Here is a 24,128-nt window from a genome sequence, read left to right as displayed (position 1 = left end):
TGAATTAATGTAAAGACAGGATTGGATGCATAAAAGTACCTGTTTTAATCATTTAGCACGTTGTTCAAAACTAACCTGCTTGAGGCTTCAAGTCTAAGGGTGAAAATCTCACTCTCATCTCTCAAATCCCCCCATCATCTGCCAAGAACAGCCACCAGGGGCTCCTGTGGCAGCTGTGAAGAGGGGCTACTTCCGCTCTCCCTGCTTAATGCCGGGGAGAGATTCCCCGCAGTTCATGTATAATGAAGTGGTCGAGGCCGATGTTTTTTAAAAGTACCTCATTAAAGCTTAAACAGTGAATCAATTTTCTGTTCCAATCCGGTACTGTATGAAAATATCTACACTGCTGAAGCTTAACGTTGGCAGAAGGTTTCATCTTTGGAGTTGAACAGTCAGTCACTTTGTAGCAGGTGAGAGAGCTGTGTTTGCCTCTGCTCCTGCGCTTCACTAGCACAGGGAAGTCAGCCTTGAGATCTTAGAATAAGTCCACACCGTCCCCGCTCTGCGTCACCCCTGCTTACCTAGCATAGGTGCATCAGTACCCACATGTACAAACAGCAGCAATGGGTAGGAATGCTGCATCTGGAGACTCAGGGTAGATTACAGTACTGGGCACCTGTGGTTTCTTTTCATGCGTCCCAAAGTTCAAAAGTAAAAGCCGGATCCTTGTGTGCGGGCTGAGGCACCAGAGGGGGAAAGGTGCTGGAGTCTTATTTCCTGTGTGGCCTCAGAATGCCCCTTGTGCGCATGAACTGACGCTGTTTTATCCTCTTATCTAGACGCACTACTTTGGCCTTTGGTTTCTCAGCAAGAGCCAGCAAGCACGATGGGTGGAGCTGGAGAAACCTCTGAAGAAACATCTGGACAAATTTGCTAATGAGCCTCTGCTTTTCTTTGGAGTCATGTTTTATGTGCCAAATGTGTCGTGGCTTCAGCAAGAGGCCACAAGGTAGGTACATTTTTTCCTCCGTGTTCCAAGTAGGCTGTGGGTTAACTGTGAGGCTTCAGATGAAGTAGATGAGCTGGTTGATTTAGGGGGTGTGTGTGTGGGTGGGGGGGGGGGTGGGGGAAGAGGGTGGCGTAGTTGGGAATTGTTTACCAGTTGCTTTGCAGCTTTAGAATGTTTGTTTGAATCCATGTAGCTAACCCCAGCGGCTCCCTATACTGCTAGTGAGGTAGCAGTGACCCTGAAGCACGTAGAATTTTGTGTCTAGCAGCATAGACTGTGGGTAAAATCAATAGGCTAGGATTTCATGAAAAATTAACCCCCTAAAACCGTTTGGTCCAGTCCTTCCCTCAGAATGTCCCCAAACAAAATGCATCATCAGACTCTGGATTTGAGGATTGAGAAGGTAACTGAAGATGGCAGTAGAGTTGAGGAAAGCGCTGAGAGGGCAAGAGTTTTGGTTTCGTGGGTTGAATAGAGGAGGCAGGAAGCCAAGGGCAGAGCGATCTGGGGATGAGCCCCGCCCTCCTGCTCATTGGCTACTTTACCTGGGAGAGAAACCATGTGCCATCTTTGAAGTGATATTTTCCCCTCATCTGTAAAGTGAGGGATTTGAATGAGTCCCAAACGTTCCGATAGTCTGCGATTCTGTGAATGAAACGAGTGCGTTTTTGTTGGTGTTCGTTCAAATATGCAGGTGGCGGGGGTGTCTCCTTATCATTCTGTTATTTCCGGTACTGAAGGGAATCGCATAAACCCTCTACTTTAAGCCTTTTACTTGGATCATGGCGTTCAGAGTGCTTGGGAAGCAATGTCAGCGGCATCCCAGGTAGAAGGAACAGTATTCTACTTGATTATTCCATGTGTCATTTCTTAGATTTTAAATTTCTGAAATAAGGATGCAGTTGAAATTTTTGTTTACATTTTAAGGTGATAGTGTCCATCTTCTTCTTTTCTTAACCCATATCATTGTTAAATAGGTGGTATTTCTATAAACACAGGCCATGAGAGAGCCGACAGTCTGACCCAGGAAACCTATGTCAGTCTTTCAGGTGTCATTCATTTGAAGCACTTGATGGTGTACCACCGTGCACTGTTTTCAAGTGATTTCATTTATTTAAGTCCTTTCTGTCCAAGAAATTATCTCCTCAAATCTCCTCAAGTCAAATCAAAGCAAGATGATTTCCTCCAGCTTTTGAATCCTTGAGTACTTTACACAGTGTTAGGAACACAGCATTAGGGTAAATAAGAAATACTTGCTGATTCATGGCTCTTGGACCATTAAATGCAAGAGAATGAGTGCCAAGGATGAAACATGGACTGTAAATTAATGCATATTGGGAAAAGTACAGCCCGTAAGGAAAAAAAAAATGAAGTGGTGTTCCTCTAGACAGATTTATTCTGTAAGGTCTGTTCAGGAAGAGCAGTTGAAATGGTGAGGGACTCAGAAATTGTGCTTTATGAAGTTAAAGAAAAAAAACCTTGTTTAAGCTTAGAAAAATGAAGGCTTGCAAGGGTACAGTAGCTGCCTTTGGACTCTCATGGGGAGGGAATTCTGTGTCAGCTCCAGGGCACAAAATTAGGGCCGGTAATAATGAAGTTCAAGGAGTTGAAAGACTTCGGTTATCTGCCTCGACATAAGAACAGACTTTCTAATAATAAAGCCATGTAAAAGTGGAGTAAGCAGACTTATAAAAGGGCAAGAGCCCCAGTCTCTGAAAATATTGTAGCACAGAGTGATAGCCCATGTAGTGTCTTGTAGAGGAGACCGCCATATTGGGAAGAATGTTGGAATCATCAGTGGTTCTCAAACAGACCAGGGCCTGCTAGATCATAATTACCCGAAGCATTTATTATAAATATGGATTCCAGGGCCGCACCAGAAGTCTGAACTGGAATGTCTCAGACTGGGGTTCACGAGGATGTGTTGTTTAAAATAAACAATATTCCTCAGGTAGCTCTGATGTTCATTCAGACTTGGGAATCAATAAGTTAGTTAACCTCTAAAGCTCTTTACAGTTTTAGATTTTCCCGATAAGTAAACTAAATGCTGCATTATTTGATTGTCAGTATTTGCATTTACAAGCTGAAACAAAAAGTGTTTAAATCTCAGAACCTGAGGTATAGAGTAGGAACTTTTGAATTTCTGTTTGCTCAGGTTGGTTCATTTAAGAAGTTTGATGAGGAAGGAAAGAAGGGTTTTTCAACACAGGATGTTGAAGCAAACTCTGTTACTGTAGTTTGATGAGAAAAACTAACAGAAAATAATACAAAACTTTGAAGGACATTTTTTAGACTTAAACATTGGAACTAACCTATGTAGATTTCAGGTATAACCTTCTCTTTATGGGAAAGGATGTTTAAAATTAGGAGCCGGTTTGCATGAAGGTTTTTTTGGTCCTCCCCCACCCCACCCCCAGCATTGCAGGAATTTTTGTTGTCCCAAGGGGCCGTAAAACTGGAATGTGCCTGGGGGGGGGTGGGGGGCGGGGGGGCGGGGGGGGCGGCGGGGTCAGAGCAAGGGAGGTGGAGAAATAATAGAGAAAAGTGTTGTAAATAAAGAAAGGAACATTGATAGAGGGAGAACAAAAAGAAAAAAGGAGGGAATTCCCTGGGGGTCCAGGGGTTAGGACTCAGCCCTCTCACTGGGGGGGACCCGGGTTCAGTCCCTGGTTGGGGAACTAAAATTCTATAAGCCACACGGCATGGCCGGGAAAAAAAAAAGAAAGAAAAAAGGAATACATATACTTGGGAAGGTTGAGGGACACCAACAATGACCCAGGTGTGATCCACTGAGACTCACCTGGGTTTTAGGCATATAGACTAGAGGGTAAAGGAGACTGGTTTGAACAGAATAACAGTTTTAAGTGCTCAAGATTTCTGGGTTTGATATTAGAGATGAATAGAAGAGCTGAATTCAAGGTGACGAGTGCTACCAATCGTCATCAGGAGCCCTTGGAAATCTGAGCCTTCCTGGGAGGTTTTAGAAGCATCTGGGGTCTCAACTGAATATTGAAACTGTCCTCCAGGCAGAGCAGCCAAGGAGAAGCCGGGGTGGGGGTGGGGGGCGGGATTCCAGAGGAATGTTTGAAAGAGGGCGCCCGGCAGCATTCATGAGGAGCTGGTTAGTGGCTCACTCCCCAGTCAGCCCCTGTTACCTGAGTTACCAGGCATCTCAGGTGGAGGTGGGCTTTGGCTTCTCTGAGAGCACCTGGGGTCCGCAGCATCTGACACAGAACAGTTAGTCTTTGTGATGCCCCGCAGAGTAAGATGTTTGCATAGATTAGAAATAGAAATCTGTCTTTCATTGTGGGCAACCCTTTGGAGGAGGCAACCATTCAACCATCTGTGCTTAAAAAATAAGCCTTTGTCTGGAGCCAACCACAGTTGTTTTCACCCAACACATGTTTGCAATGGTTTGGCTACTTCTCTTGGAGAGTAAAACAGGTTCTATAGCATTAGTCGGGACCAGCCATTTCTTTTCTGATTAAGGATAAAGAGCTTGGAATTAATACTCTGTGTGTGTGTGCATGCATGTGTGTGAACCCATATAAAGACACACAGGGGTGAAAGAAAGATATATTTAAAAGACGTATGTTTCATTTCTCATCTTCAGACAGTCTACGCTTGAAAACTTGCAGGTTAACAGAGTATTTGGAACAATACAACAAAAATTGGAGAAGAATGTTGATTGCAAACTGTTTAAGAAGGTGATTGACTTAAGATTATCAAGTCCAGGTTTTTTAAGTTAGAAAATCGAGAATCTTTGTTTTTTGACATTAATTTTGATATGCTTTGTCTCATCTCGTTTCCAGGATATGACTTTTGCAGAACAAATCTCTTCGTAAGTGAGGGAAAAAGGCCAAGATACTATGGGGAGTAGGGGACGACATGGACAGTTCAGGACCTACGTTTAGGTGGTAACTGAATAGAAGACCAAAGATATCAAAAGGAGAATACACACAGAAGTACACATAAAAGGGGAAAACCAAAACAAAACAAAACTCCTGATAGTCTTACAGAAGTGTGAAAAAGCTGGTGAAAAGGACACACTAATAGACAGATGGAAGATGAGTCATGAAACCATAGGAATTAAAGAGATTAGGAAGAGAGTTTGTTAGCCCTGTTCCAAACTGTAAGATACATTACCTTGGCGCTTTAAAAATGTTAGTTTTCCTCCTTTGGTTAAAATGACTCAAGGGATGGGACCACCATATTTTTTTCCGTTTTGCTTTGTTTCTCATCTCCCTTTTTGCCAGCTTATCTGCTCAGCAAAGGGACTCTGGCTAGGAGTTCATCTTCCCCCATCCTGTCCTCCTCCTGACTCAAAGGAAAGATTTTTGTAATGTGTTTTAATGATGTGCATAGCAACAGGCTCATTATAAACACATGGCTTTCAGATTTTTTCTGGACACAGAAAGAAAAAAGATGGTTTGTGAGAGGTGGAGAAATTCTTAGTCAAACAGAAGGATCCTTAATAATAGCCAGGGGAAACCAGAAAGCTGTTGGCCAAGATCACTGCTTTTCGTTTAGGTCTGGGGTTTTTCCAAGTCTTCCTCCAGTGAGGAAGTCCCTCTTTAGTTTTTTCAATACTAAAGAGAACACTTTTAAGAGAAAAAGTCATTTTTGAAGAGTGAATTGGCTTCAAGGTTGAAGTTGCTGACTGCATACATGGTTTCTAAAATTTTCAATTCTGGGAATTTTTCTGTTATCAGAACATGTTTGTCTTTGCCTTATCCCTGTTGAATGGTCTGTTTGCATAGTGCTAAGGAGCTTTTAATTGTCCTAATGAGGGCAGATAACCTTTCCTACTTTTCCAGAACACATTTGTAGCCTGCTGTTGAGGTGCGGCCATCCGCCTTCCTAGAGGTAAGCATCGTTTTGATGCAAAGCAGTGGAACCACTGCTGTGGCCAGCACAGTTGCTCTACCGGCCAAGGACCGTCTTGACACATTGTGGAATTCTGGTGGAAACTTCGGGTCTGTGGGACCTGTTCCAAGCTCTCTCCATCTAGAGGGTGCTGCCTCTGTGTTTTCTGCACTTCTCAGCCTCTGTGGGTCACTCTACTCTTGGAATCACCGTTCTCCTTACACGTCTCAAGTTCTCTAAAGTACTGGACTATGAGGCTATATTCTAGTCTGCTCGGTAAAGCTGCCTAGCAGTTCTTTCCAGAAGGATTTTGAAAAATACTTAATCTCTGTATGGGCTTGTAGGGGGCATTCTACAATGTTAAATGTAGCTCCTGTCTGGGAAGAACTTACCGGACAGCGTGTCATTCCACTAACTGCAAATAAATGCCCACATTGAAAGCTGCACTGTTTAGGTACCATAAAGAGCGTGAGTGCATTTTTGTTGTGATGGTGAGTGACAAGACAGTTACGTTATTACATTGTTAGACTATGGTGGGGGGGCAGTGGTAACCCCCCTTTTCTTCCAATTACATAGTTTGGGCCTCTGGCATATTATATTGATGGCAAAGCCAGATTAGGTGAAGCCTTACATCCCCATAAAGGTTAGATTGGTATTTTGATTTTTTTTTTTAAACTAGGTTTCAAGAAGTGGTTCCAATGACCTTACAAAAGCTCTCTTCACCTTACCTTTCTAGTAAATACCTATGGTTTCCCTTTTAGTCTCTTGCCATCTGCCTTGAGTGCTATTATAAACAAGTCAGTGTTCAACCAGTGTTTAAAATGTCTCTTTTAAAAGCTCTAATTATGGTAACGTTTCCATTTCCTTTTACAACACCATTTATTTTGTTCCCCGGTTCTGTGAATTCTTTTATTATTTTGAAATGTCATTTTAATGGCTATTTAAAGTTTACCCGTGGGCTGGGAAATAGGGACTCTCTTCAAATCAGACTTAAAATTCAGCATGAATTCCCCGTGGATAATATAATTTGCTGAGAATGGCAAATCCTCCTCCTGGCCAGCTCCAGCGGGTGAATGAGAACTTGTTCTCTCTCTGTTGATGATTGAGAACAGAGTTGTTCCTGCCAGATATTTTAGATATTTTAAGATGCTGTTTATACTGGGATTCAATCTCAAACATCATGCTGTGTGGCTAATGTCATGTATGATGAGATGAGAGACGAAAATGGCTGTCTGCAACAAGCAGAGCAATCTTGAAGGCGAGAATTGCTTTCCCAAAGGAGATGAGTTGATGAAAATGTTAGTTGCCATTTGCATTATTTTTCATTTCAGCCTTTATTTTAAGTACCTGTTCCGTGTTAGACACTTTGCTAGTCAGTGGGAGTACAAAATGAACAGATCTCAACACGTCCTCTCTCTCCTGAAAAGAGCTGTATCTCCAAGCAGCTTTTATTTCATCTCTACATGTTTGACTTATTGGAGTTTGTTTGGAAAGCTTACCCAGGGAGCCTGGTAAGTGTCTTCCAGGACCTGTGACCTGTGCAGTTAGTTGCACGGAGCCCCACGCTCAGAAAAGCCTGCACTTGGCTCAGTGCACTGCTGCTGTTCTGAAATTCTTAATAATTTTTTTTTTTTTTGGCTGCGCCTCGGGGCACACAGGATCTTAGTTCCCCGACCAGAGATCAAACCCATGCCCCCAGCAGTGGAAGCACGGAGTCTTAACCACTGGACCGCCAGGGAAGTCCCTGAAATTCTTAATTTTTGAATAATGAACGCTGCATTTTCATTTTTCACTAGACTCTGCAGATTTTGTAGCCAGTCCTGCCCAGGACAGCCTCCTACCTCCATCCCTGTTCGTTCATCTCTGCTTGTTTTATTGTTGCCTTGTGACTTTTGCTCTTAGCTCTGGGTAGATCTGAGTCTTCTGTTATGGGTGTGATCAAAGAGGAAAGGTAAAAAGACAAACAAACAAACAAAAACCATGGGGGAACACAAATAAAATTTTCACTGTCTCTGCAAATATGAAAATAAAATTGAGATCCTGGTAACCATTTCTGCTCCTGGACTTGACTTACCGGAAAATCCTGCAGAGTTTGGGGAACTGTTATAAAATCAGTTGAATTTCCTTTAGGGAAGCTGATCAATTAGCTTATCTCAATCCTCAACTAGGATTTCCTCATGTTTTGCTTTGAAGAAGATGAGTCCGCAAAGTTTATACTTTTCTTAATTAAATCGAAAGCACACCTTAGTTCCTACCTCATCATACCAAGTCTTCCAGATGCATGGAATTACTTTTTATCCTTCTCTTTCCTCTCACAGGAAAAAGATACAGATTGCAAGAATATGTAGGGAGATAGCTATTTAGGCAACACACTGCCAGTAGAACAATGAGGTCTACACAAATAAAATGAAGTTAACATTTAAACACAATCTGGGTGTTTCTTTGATATTCTTTCCCTTTAGGGGAGAGAAAACAAATGGTAAAATAAATCAGTGTTCTTTAATAATATCACTTGACATTATTATTATTTATTGTAGGTTTTCTATAATAAATGGAAAAATTGGAATTTCAAATGGAAATAGGTCCGTGGCATCATTCATGTTTCAAAAGGAGCCTTCATGTAATGTTAGGTTTCTTTAATGCATCTGACATTTGATTTTCACCCTTTGTAAAGCAAGATATGCTTCTCTATGCTTTAACCATTAGTAAAGCAAAGTTTCTGCCAAATAGGTAAAGTATCAATAGTATACCTCAAAAAAAAAAAAAAAACCCCTTTGCTTTTAAAGTGTTAAGATTCTCATTTTCAATCGTATGGTTAATGTGTATTTACTAGTTGTTTTTTTTTTTTAATTTATTTTTGGCTCAGTTGTGGCTTAGTTGCAGCGTGCAGGCTCTTTGTTGCAGCGTGCAGGCTCCGTAGTTGCGGTTTGCGGGCTCTGTAGTTGAGGCACGTGGGCTCTCTAGTTGTGGTGCATGGGCTTAGTCGCCCTGCAGCATGTGGGATCTTAGTTCCCTTACCAGGGGTCGAACCCGTGTCCCCCGCATTGTAAGGCGGATTCTTAACCCCTGGACCACGAGGGAAGTCCCTATTTACTAGTATTTGATGATCTACTCTGAAATTTTCAAAAGCAAACAAAAATCATGTGCTTCTCTTGAGCTGTTTGGAAAATAACTTGAAATCTTAAGCAAGGGTAATACTTCTGTTCTTTGTGTATTCCTTGATTTTCAAACGTACATTTATTCGTTTTATTCACTCATTCATTGATTTCAAATGGTTCTTTATCAGAGTTACATTGCAGCAGACTGAGAAAGATCCAACATTTGACTCATGAAACGATAAAGATTTGTAAGAGAGCAGGGTTTAAAATTTTAGAATATTCTTTTTTATTTCAAAAGCTGGTAGAACATGATGATCCCACACAGCAGTGTTTACCTTCAGCTGAGGGGTGGAGAGGGGAAAAATAAACAGAAGCGATGGGAAGAGGTGTTCTGTCGTGTCAAAGCATGCCGGCTATGTTCTATGGATTTTTAAAAGACATCCACTTCCTTAGAAAGTATTCCTAGGACTTGTAGGGCTATCATTATAATGGGTGGGATTGGGAATGGTGTGTTAATTTCAATGCTGGGGTTTTAAAAAAGTCTTGCGGGGAGAGGCACAGGAAGTAGTAGATGTTTTAGAATCCTTTGCTCTACTTTTTCTGGGATCTCAGTGCAGGGACCTTAAGTCAGGGCAGAGTGGGTGGGGAAGGAGGAGGGAAGTGGCAGATGTGCTGTATTCCCACGTTAAAGAGGCCTACAGTGTCAGAGCAGCAGCATCTAGAAAGCACAGAATCCTTTTTTGTGCTTTATGGTATAGCTGTTTTCTGACCCAGTACAAGACTTCCAAACCTACCCAGCCTGAGAATATGATAATTCTATGGTTCCATGGAAGCATGTAGTTTGTATTCCATCACCTGATAGAATTTAACAATAATCATCATGAGAGTGGCTAGCGTTTATGTACGAGGTGCTGCGCCAAGTGTCTTAGGTGATTACCTTTTCCGGTCCTCACTACAACCCCATGAAGGGGGCTCTATTATTATTCTCTGAAAAAGGATTGTGGGTTTTTTTCCCTAATAGAATTTTTATTACTAATAAGCGGAGATTTCGTCCATCAAAGTAGCTGAATCTTTTACATTACTTTGCCAGAGAAATACTCTCGTCCACATGTCCCTCTACTCCCCAGCGTTACCAGAGAAATGGGAGGTGGGGCTGTTAGTTCCTACTGAAATGTCAGCATAGAAATCCAGAGGGCTGAAGTACCCGTAAAGTCAGAGATCATACGCTGGCAGCACGAGAGCTGATTCTGGTCTACTGGTGGGTTTTGTTTTACCTGGACCTTTTTTTTTTTTTTTTTTTTTTTTTTTTTTTTTTTTGCGGTACGCGGGCCTCTCACTGCTGTGGCCTCTCCCGTTACGGACCACAGGCTCCGGACGCGCAGGCTCAGCGGCCATGGCTCACGGGCCCAGCCGCTCCGGGGCATGTGGGATCTTCCCGGACTGGGGCACAAACCCGTGTCCCCTGCATCGGCAGGCGGACTCTCAACCACTGTGCCAGCAGGGAAGCCCTGGAACATTTTTTTAAGAATTGAATTTGGATGCCTTACAGATAGGTATAGGCTGTCTAGTTTGCCCAGTTCCCCGACTCCCTGTGGTGTTACAGTCAGCGACATGGATTCCTCATGTGACCTGCTGGCCCTGTAGGCATTTAGGTTGTGACTGCTGATACTTGTGCTTTCTATATAACTTGAAGTGCTTCTCATTACTGGGATCAACCCATAGCTCCGCATTGGCCCAGTTGGGTTTTCACCACTCAGAGTCCAGCTGTCTTAACACTTTAGCCACCTACCAGAAACTGAAGATGGTTCAGCTGGATGTGGGAGTATCATTTTCCTTACATCCTCGTCTGAAAAGTTTGTTTCTATGTCAGATCGCTCCAGGGTGCTAGATGACATATTCTGTACTTTATGTAGTGGAGATGTGGCTTAAGTCTTTCAGAGTTTTCCCCATTATTGTTTCAATATCTGCCTCATCTCTGATTACTCATAAAAGATTCCATCCGTCACAAAGGTACCAAATGTCCTGTAGGCCAAAAAAAAAAAAAAAATCACCCAAATATTAAGCAAACATAGCCTATTTGAGAAAATAGTTTGCCACCTATCAAGACAGATTTACCAGAATCATAGTTTTATATCCAAATGTGAAGCGCCACAGATTCCAGAGGCCAGTTATTTTATTGTACAGGTGAGAGAAGTGAGAACTAGAGAGATAAAGGGGCTTGGCCCATAGTCACACCACTGCTTAGAGACAGAGAAGTCGGACTCTTCAGCCAATGCTGGAATGGTGAACCAAGAATGCAGACGTGGGAGAGCCCGGGGAGAGGATTTATTTAAACTTCCAAAAGCCTTGGCCCGTCCTCCCCTCCCTTGCCCTGCAATAGCTAAGACACCCTGTGGTACTGGAAGAGATGTGTTTTGTCCAAGGGAAGGAAGTAGTTTAGACAGCAGAAACAAAGGGTAAGGGAGAACAGGTACTTCTTTGAATGGGGTGAGCATTATGTCGAGATTGGAACTGAGATGGGTTTTATTTAACATTTTTATCAGTGATCTGCTGCCCTGGGCACAGAGTGAAAGTGCCAAGCTTTCAGATGACACTAAGCCCTTTAGAAGAGTGGAAAATTGAGACATTGGAAATAAACAGTAGAAAGGTGTCAGCTGGTGTCAGGTTCCCAGGTGTGACTGTGAAAGGATGATACTATTCTTTCTGGTGTAATTTGTGAAAGGAGGGGAGGAGTCCTCATAGCAGGGGCACGTTGCAACGTGTTTCAGTTTACAGCAGCCCAGCTCTCAAGGTTGGCCCCTCAGTCTTGTGCTGCAGCTGGCCAGAGTGAGTAGATGTGTTGCCAGCGTAAAAATGTTTCCTGCCAGCATAAAAAGGTGTTACCGTTATTCAGAGCAAAGCCCAGCAAATTTTACGTAAGTTTCACTGAAATGCAAGCCAGACTGCATGATACTTTAGCAGACAATCAGAGAGAGGAAGCAATGTTAGAAACAAATGTTTTTGACCAGGACAACAAATGTTTTGAAGAAGGTCTTCAGAAGACCTGAACAGTGATCGCTAAAGAGAGAAACCCATAGATCAAAGGAAAACTCGAAAAGGTCAGTAATTTGGATCCTTGAAATAAATGAGCAATTGTGAAAAGATGGATACTGGTGGAAAAATATGAGTGCAAGTTATGTATCTGCCAGACTTCATTGTGTGTATATTTTGAATGATTGATGGAATCAGCAAAGACCTCATATTCGGTCTAATCTTCAAGGAAAATAATAGCTGGGAATAAAATATAGTTCAAAAACAAAACTGCTGTAGTAGGAGCACAGATTTGTAGTCAGAAGACCTAGTTTGCAGGTATTTGTTTCTTGGTCAGGCTCTGTAAACCTCCCCAAACTCAGCCTTTGTGTTTATTGTCAATCAGAGATGATACCAGCATAGTTACTGTGATGATTAATTCAGAAAGCACATAGTGGGTTTCAGCACACAGTGGGTATTCAAATAATGTTTGTGTTTTAAATAACAAAGATATAGTGTAAGGTAAGGAGAAATTGCTGTGCGGATAGTTGTCAATCACCTGGTAGAAGAATCAATCCGGGCCCATGGTAACAGGAAACATACAGGGAAGAGCATTCTGGGAAATGTAGTTCAGCCTAGCCAAGTTGTGACATTACGTTGCTACCGAGGGGCTAGGTACCTAACTGATGATTAGCAGAGCCCAAATCGCTATAAACCCTGCTTTAGTAGAAACTCTTATTGAGTACAAATTTGGTACTGACACATGAGTGCTAGAAATCAAAATTACCCTCCAAAGACAAAGGATTTGATGTCATTGAAGTTAAGTTCAAATTTGTCCCATGTTTCCTCTGGCACTTCCTAAAGTTAGAGTTGCAAAAACTAATTTAAGCAAAAACTGTATTGTTATCATCCTAAGTAGATTCCCTACCCTTGACCCAGTCCCATACAAGGGAGCAGATCTTGCCCAGAGGGCCCAGGCTGGTCCTGCTTTCTGGGCTGAGGTTACAGGCGAGTGTGAGGAAACAGGATAAGGCAGGCCTGGCCTGCAGCTTCACAGATGGTCAGAGCAGCTGTTCAGGGTCATGAAGCCAGGATGGCTACAGCAGGACGGGCCAGGATGACCTGATGCTAATCTTGCAGTACTTGTAACTTGAAGAGGGTGTAGTTTGAAGAAGATAAACAGATTCCAAATAAAGATTATTTAAGGGGATGATAGACTCTTGGTAAGTGATGATTATTTAAAAAAAAACGAAAGTAAGAAATAGGGCTGGTTGAATCTTTAAGTGTGGTCCTTAGCCTGCATGGCTCAAAATCACCTGTGGCATTCTTTAAAAATGCATATTCATATATATATATATATATATATATATATATATATATATATATATGTATATATAACTGAGTCACTTTGCTGTACAGGAGAAATTAATACAACATTGTAAATCAACTATACTTCAAAAAAATTTTTAAATAAATCAGTACCTTTAAAAAATGCATATTCTTGAACCCCACTCCTGACTGCCTGAATCAAAATCTTTTAATTAGTGCCACAGGTGAGTCTTACACTTTTTTTTGTTAAATGGAAGTAAACTCTATCCTGATGTTCTTTCTGCTGTAGCTGGTGTTTTATGTTAGTAAATAGATGTTAGAGACTCTTAGGATGGATTGGAGGAATTGGGAAGGAATGAAAGAGTCTCAGTGTTTGTTTTAGGCTGAGGAACTTGGATGATAGATGGTGTGGTCTTACTTGTAGACTAACTGTAGGCATCTTCATGGGTTCCTGGTCTGAACACAATGGAGAACTCAAGGTTCTTCAGCAATTTTGGTCAGTTTTTATTTCACATACCTCAGAGTCTAACATTTTCGTCGTTTAGTTAAACTTTGATAATGCGTAATAGATTATACATACTGTAATGTATGATAGGTCCCTAAATAAGTCATTAAATGTTATTTATTGTACAAGAATTTAGCATTATGTGCATCCTTAATAAAAGTGGTAATAACAACTGGCCTAAATTGTGTATACTACTCTAAGACCCTAAAACTCTGTATGAGACCTTTTCCAATGTTTACTCAGGCTTTGAAATTGTAAATTTAATTTTAATTAAAAAAAGAATCTTTCCAAACTGAGAAGACTGTATATGGATTTCAGTAATTCTCTTGCCATTCTTTTTTAAAAAATATTTATTTATTTATTTTTGGCTGCGTCTGGTCTTAGTTGTGGCGTGTGGGATCTTTCATTGCAGTGTGCGGGCTACTCTCTAGTTGTGGCACATAGGCTTCTCTGTAGTCGTGGCACACGGGCTCTCTAGTTGTGGTGCGTGGGCTTAGTTGCCCCACGGCATGTGAGATCTTAGTTCCCCGACCAGGGATCGAACCCACGATCCCTGGAAATCTTAGTTGCCCCACGGCATGTGAGATCTTAGTTCCCCGACCAGGGATCGAACCCACTTCCCCTGTGTTGGAAGGCAGATGCTTAACCACTGGACCACCAGGGAATTCCTTTCTCTTGCCATTCTAATTTGTCAATGTCTACTGAATTTAGGTAAATGGAAGATGAAACAATAGGTGAATTGAGAAACGATAATAAAAACATCCAGCCAAATAAAATCCCAAAGTTGTAAAAACATCAAAGTTTTCATGATTAGTTTTTTTAAAAAGGATATTATTTTCTAGACTGGTTCATGGAGTCCTTGATTCCAACTACTAACCAGAAGCACAATATATTTAAATAATAAAAAATTTAAAGGTAGAAATGCTCAGTTCTAGATAGGAGTTATCTTAATTTTCTAAATCTTCTGTGACCTCCTCCTTACTATAGGCTTTGTGTTGCATACACACACACACACACACACACACACACACACACATGATTTTTGAAGTACTCCCCTTTGTTATGAGTACTGAAAGTATTGTTCTGAGAGCTAATATTCTGACAGTCTTTCCCAAGAAAATTCCACTCTTATTTAAAAAAAAAAAATGTCTTGGAAATGTTTTTATCCACAGGAAGTTGGAAAATACAGATAAAGGAAAGCTGTATTCTTTACATCTGGTTCATTTTCAAAAGGTTATCATGAATTATATAACCATTATACATTAAAGGAGGCATTTTTCCTTTCTGATTTAATGTGATTATTTGCTAATTTGTAACATGTATAATTATAACTACAGTATGATTGAAAATCCATTTAGAGCTTTGAACATCTGCAGGAGGGGTATGTTGAATTACAGAGATTCTTATTCATTGCTCTGTGATACTTGCATTATACCTGAAAACATACATACATGCACACACACACCAGGACTAAAACATTTTACCTCTCTTTACCCTTGACCCAATATATAAATAATTGGATTAGAAAGCATTAAAATAAATGAGAGAGAATCAATCTAATTTTTTTCTTTTTTTTTGAGGTACGTGGGCCTCTCACTGCTGCGGCCTCTCCCGTTGCGGAGCACAGGCTCCGGACGCGCAGGCTCAGCGGCCATGGCTCACGGGCCCAGCCGCTCCACGGCATGTGGGATCTTCCTGGACCAGGGCATGAACCCGTGTCCCCTGCATCAGCAGGCAGACTCTCAACCACTGCGCCACCAGGGAAGCCCCAATCTAACTTTTGATCATCAGGAATGAAATACTGTGTGTGTGTGTGTATATATATATATATATATACATCTATATATGTATATTTAATTGTCTAGAGTAATGTTTGCTAATATTCTGAAGGAGACTCATTTGGCCACTGTACGGATTCTCCTTTTATGGTATTCATTTAAGAAACACAGAATTTTGTCATGATAAAGGACAGTACAGATCATCAAATGTGACTCTTCTTTAAAGAAACCAGTCTGATCAGATCCAGAGCAAAGAAGCCCAGGCAGGTGTCTGCTTCCAGAGTGCTGTCCTGTGCCCACATCCTTGTTTAATATGTTCCAGCTGCTGCTTCTCTACTCCCACCCTTCACCTGGGTCCACAGACTGGGTGTTTGCTGTCTGCAAGCAGGTTGACCTTTCAACCTTTTTTCTTGATTCTCAACGCTTTCCCCAGTCTGGGTCCAGTTTCTGGTAATTTTCAAATATCTTTAATATCTGCTTCTCATAGATTCCTTGCCTTCTATTTTCAACCAGGCTTTTTTTTTTTTCCTATTTCAAAAATTCATCCCAAAATATTCATTTCACAGCTTTTTACTTCCTAATTACCATTTAAAATCTCTCTTACCTTCAGATGCCTGGTGTTCCTGCGTGTATTCTGTTTATTTACTTACTGCTTCCATTATTTTTTGTTCATCCATTCCTTCTTGAGCCCTTGAGAAATTATGTACGTCGTTGATTTGGCTCACATGGGCCCCTTGAAGGTTACCAAGGGACACCCCACCTTAGAACCGGGAGCCTTCTCCACTCCTAGTCTCTTTACTCCCGGTCAACACTAGACATGGCGAGTCCACTCCTGAAATTCCCTCCCTCCTGGGCTCCTGGTGCCATTCCCTTATCTGGTCCTTGCTTTGCCAGAACTCTGCCCTTCTAAATTTTTCTTTATCTATGATCTGCCACAGAGCTTCATCATCTTCAGACTTTAGAGGTAATTTCTGACAGATGTGTTAATTTTGTACCACTTACCCCCATCTTATTCTTGATTTCCTGTTGACAGAGGACAGTCTAGAACACATTCATGAATAGACTGAGTATGTACTGTGTGCACGGCACTGGAGTATATGCAAAATACAGCCTTTTTCTTAAGGAACCTACGTTCATGGAAGCCCCTCTGCTTGCGTGTTATAGTCTTCCTTCAGGCTCCCTGGGGTGATGATGACAGTACCATTTGTTGATCACCTCTACCTGGGGCACTTCGCACACCCTTGCACAATCAAATCTTGTAGGATCCAGAAAGGCAGACAGTGATGAACTATTACCCTCCTGCTACCTCTCCTGACCTTAAATCCTTCCCTATATACCTCATTTTCCTATAGGTAAATCCGTGATTCTTTGCCTGTCATAAATTGGCAATTAGAGTCATCCAGGGCTCTCTTTCCTTATGTCATTTGTTATACCAGGCCCTGACCATTCCTCCACGCTCTGGAAGTTACTTCCACTTGGAGTCTCATTGTCATCTTCTTTCTCTACCAATAATCATTTTTAAGGTAAATTTTGTTAAAGGGTGACACATACAGGCAAATGCAGAAATCAAAGGGTACAGTTCAGTGAATCTTTGCAAAGTGAACACGCCCATGTAACCATTCCTTAGATCAAAAAATCGGAACATCGGGACTTCCCCGATGGGCGCAGTGGTTAAGAATCCGCCTGCCAGTGCAGGGGACACGGGTTCGAGCCCTCGTCTGGGAAGATCCCACGTACCGCGGAGCAACTAGGCCCCTGCGCCACAACTACTGAGCCTGCGAATCACAACTACTGAAGCCCGCGTGCCTAAAGCCTGTGCTCTGCAACAAGAGAAGACACCGCAACGAGAAGCCCGTGCACCGCCACGAAGAGTAGCCCCTGCTTGCAGCAACTAGAGAAAGCCTGCGTGCAGCAACGAAGACCCAACACAGCCAAAATAAAGAAAAAAAAATCGGAACGTCGCCAGCTCCTCACATCCTTCCTTTTGTTGCCTCTCAGTTTCTATCCCCCCAGAGTAACCATAATCCTGACTTCTAAAAATATAGATTAGTTTTACATTTTTTTTTAACTTTTTAAGAGGAATAATACCGTATGTTCTCTTTGGTGTCTTACTTCTTTAATCACCATTTTGTGAGAGTCATCCATATAACAATATATGTATAGTTAGATCTCGGTCCTTTTCATTGCTGCCTAATATTCCAATATATGCATATGCTACAATTTACACATTCTCCTGAGAGGACATTTGGATTGTTTCCAGTTTGGAGCTACTATGAACTGTGCTGCTGTTTACATGTCTAGTATGTGTATTATAGACATTCTAGTACGTATCCTATGGACATTCTTGCATATGGCTTTGACAAGTGGACTCATTTCTGCTGAACATGCATATATTAGTTTTATCTAGCAGTTCTGTAAAATTTTTTATTACTACCAGGAAAATAAAAAGCAAATTTTCAGGCTGAAAAATCTTGGCAACTTGATCTTGCTTTCTCTTTGCTCCCTATATTGCGTTCATTATTTATAAAATAAATATATATTGTGTGCCTACTGTGCTTGAGGCCACGAGGGCGCATCAGTAAACATAAAAGCAAGTACTCTGGCACTTGCTCAGCTGCAGGTCATTACAATTACTGATCTTTCTTAATATTAACAATAATGACTGTTCACATTTGTTAACTGTTTACTGTGTGCCAGGGCACAGTTCTGAGATCTTTGTATGTATTAAGTCACTTAGTCCTTACAGTAACTCTTAGAGTTAGTACTACTATTTTTTCTAATTTTACGGAATAGGCAACTAAGGCACAGAGAGGTTGAGTAACTTGCCCCCAGATATGAATAAGCGACAGAGCTGTGATTCAAACCTACGCAGCGGGGCTCCAGAAGCTATGTTTACCCCTATGCTGCCCCGCTTTCCATTTAAATCCATTCCACCTTACTTTGTCCCCGCTTCATGTTTTCTTACCTCTGGCCTGAGATACCGTGAAGTGGTGAGGACAACTGGCTTTTGAATTGGACAGACTTGGAGTTGAATTCTAGCTCTGCTACTTGCCTTCTGTATGCCCTCGGGTGAGTTATTTATCCTTTCTATGATTTAGTTTCTTCACGAACAGATCTCGTGAGGATTAATCTGGTTAGTAAATGGAAAAGTATGCTTTATAGTACCTGACACTATGATCATAATTATTATTTGGCCTCCTAACTTGTATCTTTCCCACCCATCTGTGGTACATACCACCTACACACCAACTCTAAGCATTTTTCTTAAGGGTGGTTGTTTTCATCATTTTCCTTTTATCAAAAACCTGTTTGATTTGAGGGCTTACCATTGCCTCAAAGATAAACATACACTGGCATTTGAAGCATTGCAAGGCTGTGTCTTCCTTATTGCCTTCTACTTCCTTCCGTTCACCTTTTATACTTGTTTGGCCGGTCTCTTCAATGTTTCTTGACACCTGAGCTGCTCAGTTCTTTCTGTTCTTTGCTAGTACTGGAAGTATCACCTTCTTCCTTTTTCCTTCCTGCTTTGGAAGCCTCCTCTGCCTTCCAGACTCATCTCTGGACATTCATTCAGCACATTTATTAGTCCCTAAGTGTAAGATGCTCTAAAATGTAGAGTGGCACGAGATGGCGCTCCTGTTCTCTATGGGTTTTTCAGTCTATTAGGGAAGATTAGATGGTCACATAAAAATATCTGAAGGTATCACTAGTATACGGTGATGCCAACTGGCGGTACCTTTCATGGGTGGAATGGTAAGAGGAAACTTTGGGAAAGTGTATTAGGGTTCTCTAGAGAAACAGAACTAACGGGATCTGTAGCAATGGAGGGAGATTTCTTTTAAGGCATTGGCTCACAGGACTATGCGGGCTGGCAAATCCAAGATCATCAGAGTAGGCCTGCAGAATGGACACCCAGGGAGGAGTTGCAGTTTGTGTCCAAAGGTGGGCGGCTGGCAGAATTGCCCCTTCCCTGGGCAAAGTCAGTCTCTTTCTTAAGGTTTTCAGCAGATTGGATGAGGCCCTCCCCACATTATGGAGGATAATCTGCTTTACTCTGCTGACTTAAATGTTAATCTTACCAAAAAATCAGCTTCACAGAAACCTGGAGAATAGTGTTTGACCACACATCTGGATATGGTGGCCTAGTCAAGTTGACAATAAAGGTAACTCGAAGTGTGAAGTGTCAGTGGACTTTGAAGAAGATGTTGGATTTTGATAGGTGAATCAGGACCCTTGGAAGGGAAGACAAAGGTGGTAGGCTGTCTTCTCCCACACATACCTAAAGGGTAAGGTAACTCCCATAAGTAGCAGGGGCTCACTGATGGGTGAAGGTGGAGAACATTCTGAAGGGAGAACATTCCTAGGAAACTATATGAGAGGAGAAGAAAATTGCAGTGTAAATTCCTCAAGGGTGTTCTAAAATGTGGTAGGAAGCAGCTACATTGTAGCAGAAAGAGCCCTGAATTTGTATTTTGGCTTCACCCCTTTACTCCTTGTAAATCATGAAGGTGACTGCCCTCTGAGAGCCAGTTTCCACATCCGTAAGATAGAGATGATGAAGTTCATTTCTCCTTTCTGCCAACAAAGACATATCCACTTGTTGAATCCTATTAAATCAATGTGGTTTCAGCCAGAAATAGAGAAGACCAGGAGTCAGCAGTTCTGCATTGCTTTTGGTGCCCCTGTTAACTTGCTGTGTGACCTTGGGGCAACCAGTTAGTCTCTCTTGTTATTTTCTTAATCTGTTAAATACTATCTCCTATACCACAGGAGAGGTTAACATTTTCTATCTTATAGAAATAATTGTATCTTTTTGAATCAGCTTTTTGATTTCTTGGAAAAAAGAATTTTTTGAAGTTCAAGATTTTCCTGTTACTATTGGGTCACAGGTTCCTGCTATGAAATCTCTCTCTATATCCTGGAACTAAGTTATGTTGTTTCTTCGTTAGAGTTTTAATTTGGTAGTCATTGAGGAAAAATGCTATCTTTAAGTCTAGAGTGCTCAGTATTTTCGTTATAAAGAGACCACTTTTACTTTTTCTTTTCATCCTAAAACCCTATGTTTTGAAAAAAAAATGATCCACCTTTAGTACTTCCCCAAAACATTTTATTATTCAATACCACATATTTATCCTTAGCATGGAATAACTAGTATAACAACACAATTTTTTATAGTTTATATTTGAGTTAGCTTAGACAACCATTTTGGGCAATATACCAGTCACTTAGGTTTTTCATTCACTCATTCGTGTGTGTGTGTCTACATGCAATAAGTATATCCTGAGCATTTGTTGTGTGCTAGGAATCTTCTAGTAACTGGAGATATAGCAGTGAACAAAATAGCCAAAGTCCCTGCCTTTCCCTCACGAAGGTCACATTTTTGAAATATTTATAGCTGTTTATGAATGTCCCCTTCCCTTTTATAAAATTCAGGGAATTATAAGAGCATATGGTACCTAGTTAGCTGAATGATTAAAATCAGATACCAAATTCTCTAAAAAAATTGTGAAAACAATGTTGTGCAGTTCCCCCAAAATGGTTTCTTTTCACATAATAATTATTACAGGTCCCTCCATAGAAATGATAAGCATATAGAAGGTATTTATGTAAACATATATATATATATATATATATATATATAAAATAAACTATAGAAGGGCCCACTATGTTTGTTCTTTAAAAAGTTTTTTGTCAAATTCTTCTTTAGATTTAACTTAAATTTATGGTTATGACTTTGATGAGGAGATGTCTGTCTATAAACCAGTCATTCCTTTATGTAAGAATTGATGGAAATTATACAGAATGTACTAACTTGAGAAAGTGGAGAAATGCTTGGGACTTAGGTCTATGTGGAACGTGTACAGGACTTAGTTGCCCGTGTAAAGAGGATAGTGTCTCTAGATGAGTTTTCATAAAGGTAAAATTTAAGTAACAGAAAATGCATGGACTAGTAATAACACAGTAACAACACTTGGTTTTCCTTCCTCCCTAATCTTTTCAGTGCATGTTTTTTCATCAAGTTATACGGCAGATTTTTTTTAGTGTTATTATTCTCTAATTTGATGAGGAGGCTGTTGTTTTTAAAGTATGGCGGTTTTATAATGGAGATCAAGTGGGAAGTGCCCATGGTTTGGGCTTCGCCGGGGTTTTGCAGATGCTGGATGAGAGTAGTATTTCATTTCCCATTTCCTACCACGTGTCCCTTTGCTCACTCCACGTTTGCTACATGGGCCTCCTTGCTGTTGTTGATCAGGACTCAAAATTCAGATCATAGAAAACGGGTAGAAATATCTAAGAACTTCATTCTGCTTTTACAGAAATACAAAGCAGAAGATTTGGGGGCGGGGGGACAAGGGAGAGGAAGAAGAAGAAAAAGAATGATGAAAAAAGAGTGAATCCATTACTATATCAAAGACACCCCCCTCCAAACTTAAAAAAGATTAAATCAAATATTTGAAGTATTTTGATGAACTTGTAATAGTAAAACATAATCTGGTTATAATTTTTTTTTTTTAAACCAACAGTTAAATCCATTTCCCCCAAATCTATTTGTTAAAAAGTAGTCTGCCAGTTGTCCAAAAAGGAGAGGCCTTTATCTAAAGATTTTAGTTTAGTTCCTTAGGTCAAAAATGTCGCAGTCATCCTTGAATTCTCTTTCTCATACACCCTGTAGCCAACCTTCAGACTATGTCCAGCATCTGGCCACTTCCTCCCATGTCCATGGCTGTTGCTCTACCTCAGTCCACGGTCATTTCTACTGACTGGTGTCCCTACTTCCACCCTTGCCCCTTACAGTCCGAGGTCTACACAGCAGCCAGTGCCCTCCTTTTAAACGTACGTCAGTTCATGTAGCTTCCTTGCACAGCTCCTTCCACTGATGTGCCATCTTAGAATTGTCAAAATCCTGACCTTTTGTGGTAGAAGCCCTTTACGATCTGTGCCACTTCCTGTCTTTCATCCTCCATTCCCTGCCGTTTGACCTCTTGCTCACTCTTTGCTACACTGGCCGCCTCGCCGTTCCTGAACACATCACCACACATTTTCTTGCAAGCCTTTGTATTTGCTGTTTATCTGCTTGGAACGAGAGCATCCTCCACACTTCCCCCCCACGCGCCCCCACAATGGCTAGCTCCTCATTTCTTTCAGATCTCTGCTCAAAGTTCATCTTATCAGAGAGATCTTTCTTGACCACCTGCACTTTGTTACTCTCTATACCTCTTACCTGATTTTATCTCAGCGAACTTACTTATTAATTAATTATTGCTTGTCGGTCCCCACCAGAATGTAACCTACATGAACGAGAGCAGGGATGGGGACTTTTTAGCACTGCTCTATCCCAAGTGCCGAGAACCACTCTTGGCATGTAGTAGGTGCTCGTTAAGTTTTATTGAATGGATGAATGCATCATTGAATATATTTATTTGTGCACTTCTAATATTTTACCAGTAAATTGGGTCTACGTTGGCTTTACTTTTGAATAAAAGTGTTATAAGAGGTTCAGAAATCATTGTGGTAATAGAATTTGACCATTTTTACTATGATTACTAACCAATGGATTTTGTAGTGATTTTGTGAACATATTAACAAAATATAGCAGGCCATATATTTTCTGCAGTCATAATTTTTTAGGAGAAGCTCGCTGAGCTTTTTGTTTAAGGGGGAGTTTGTACTTTTCTGTAGGAATCCTGTCTTTTGAACATGACCTCAGGCCCCGTGCAGCTACTGACTCTCCAGAACTGGCACCTTCTTGGTTTTGTGTACCTAGGTTTTGGGTGCCTAAAGAAACATTTGATATGTTTTTACTCTGGTTTCTAATGAGAAAATTTTCAATTCTTAAACAGAGTGAAAAAGAGAAATGTGTTTTTAGCAGCCTTCTGCATGAAATGGAAGAAATGAGGAATGAGGAATTTTCTTTGATGTGGGAATTACAGTCCTCTGCTTGACAGTCCCCCTTCCCTGCCCCCATACCTAAACAAAGGGCTTCTTTCCACCTGTGTATAGTTCATTGTCACTTTGGGTCATCATTTTCTTTTCTAGGAATTAGAAGTTCCTACCTTAAAGTCTACTAAGTATTGGGGGTTGCGTAGAGACTGGGGCAGTTAGTAAACTGAAACTCTAACGGAAGGAAGGACATCTAAAATTATTGTAAAATTGCATTCAACACATGGAGTATCTAGTCCTTTGATCCTAGAGCCCCAGAAGGGGTTTGAAAGGAAGAATTGTAGAGAGACATTTTCATGCCTGAAAATATCAGGGACAATTTTGGCAGAAAGCACAGCATAGGAAGATGCTAGATACTTGGGCAGTGAGATGTTTGCTGGTTTGGTATTTTATCTTTGGCAGTTGTTGCCACATTTGATCTTCTTAGCTGCTTTTGAAGATTCTGCAAAAGAAAAGTAGTATTCATTTCCAGCAGTAAAAATCCAGTAAGTGGTCAGTGGATTCATGTTGTAATGTGTTTACAGTCTTCTGTACTTTTTTTCTTCCTTCCAATTTTTCCTTTGAGGTTTATGCTCCACACTTACTGAAACTACAGACTGTGCCAGTTTACTACGCAGGCGCAATGTTGTCATGAAAGAGCACTTGACTGTAAG

At 41.0% G+C, this 24,128-nt stretch overlaps 1 protein-coding gene across 1 annotated transcript in view; it reads left to right on the top strand.

The window, feature by feature from the left end:
- Positions 1-24,128, top strand: part of PTPN14 (protein tyrosine phosphatase non-receptor type 14) — a gene marked incomplete at both ends in the record, with an annotated part of 99,776 nt that overhangs the window by 13,100 nt on the left and 62,548 nt on the right. Inside the window, one exon of the mRNA XM_082832391.1 lies at positions 780-949. Within this exon, the coding sequence (XP_082688517.1) occupies positions 780-949 (170 nt within the window). The remainder of the gene's footprint in view (positions 1-779; positions 950-24,128) is intronic.

The sequence above is a fragment of the Leucopleurus acutus genome, assembly GCF_964270905.1.
Source record: "Leucopleurus acutus genome assembly, chromosome: 2".
Taxonomy (NCBI): Eukaryota; Metazoa; Chordata; class Mammalia; order Artiodactyla; family Delphinidae; genus Leucopleurus; species Leucopleurus acutus.
The sequence above is the reverse complement of the archived record's forward strand: the minus strand, read 5'-3'. Positions and strand labels throughout refer to the sequence as shown.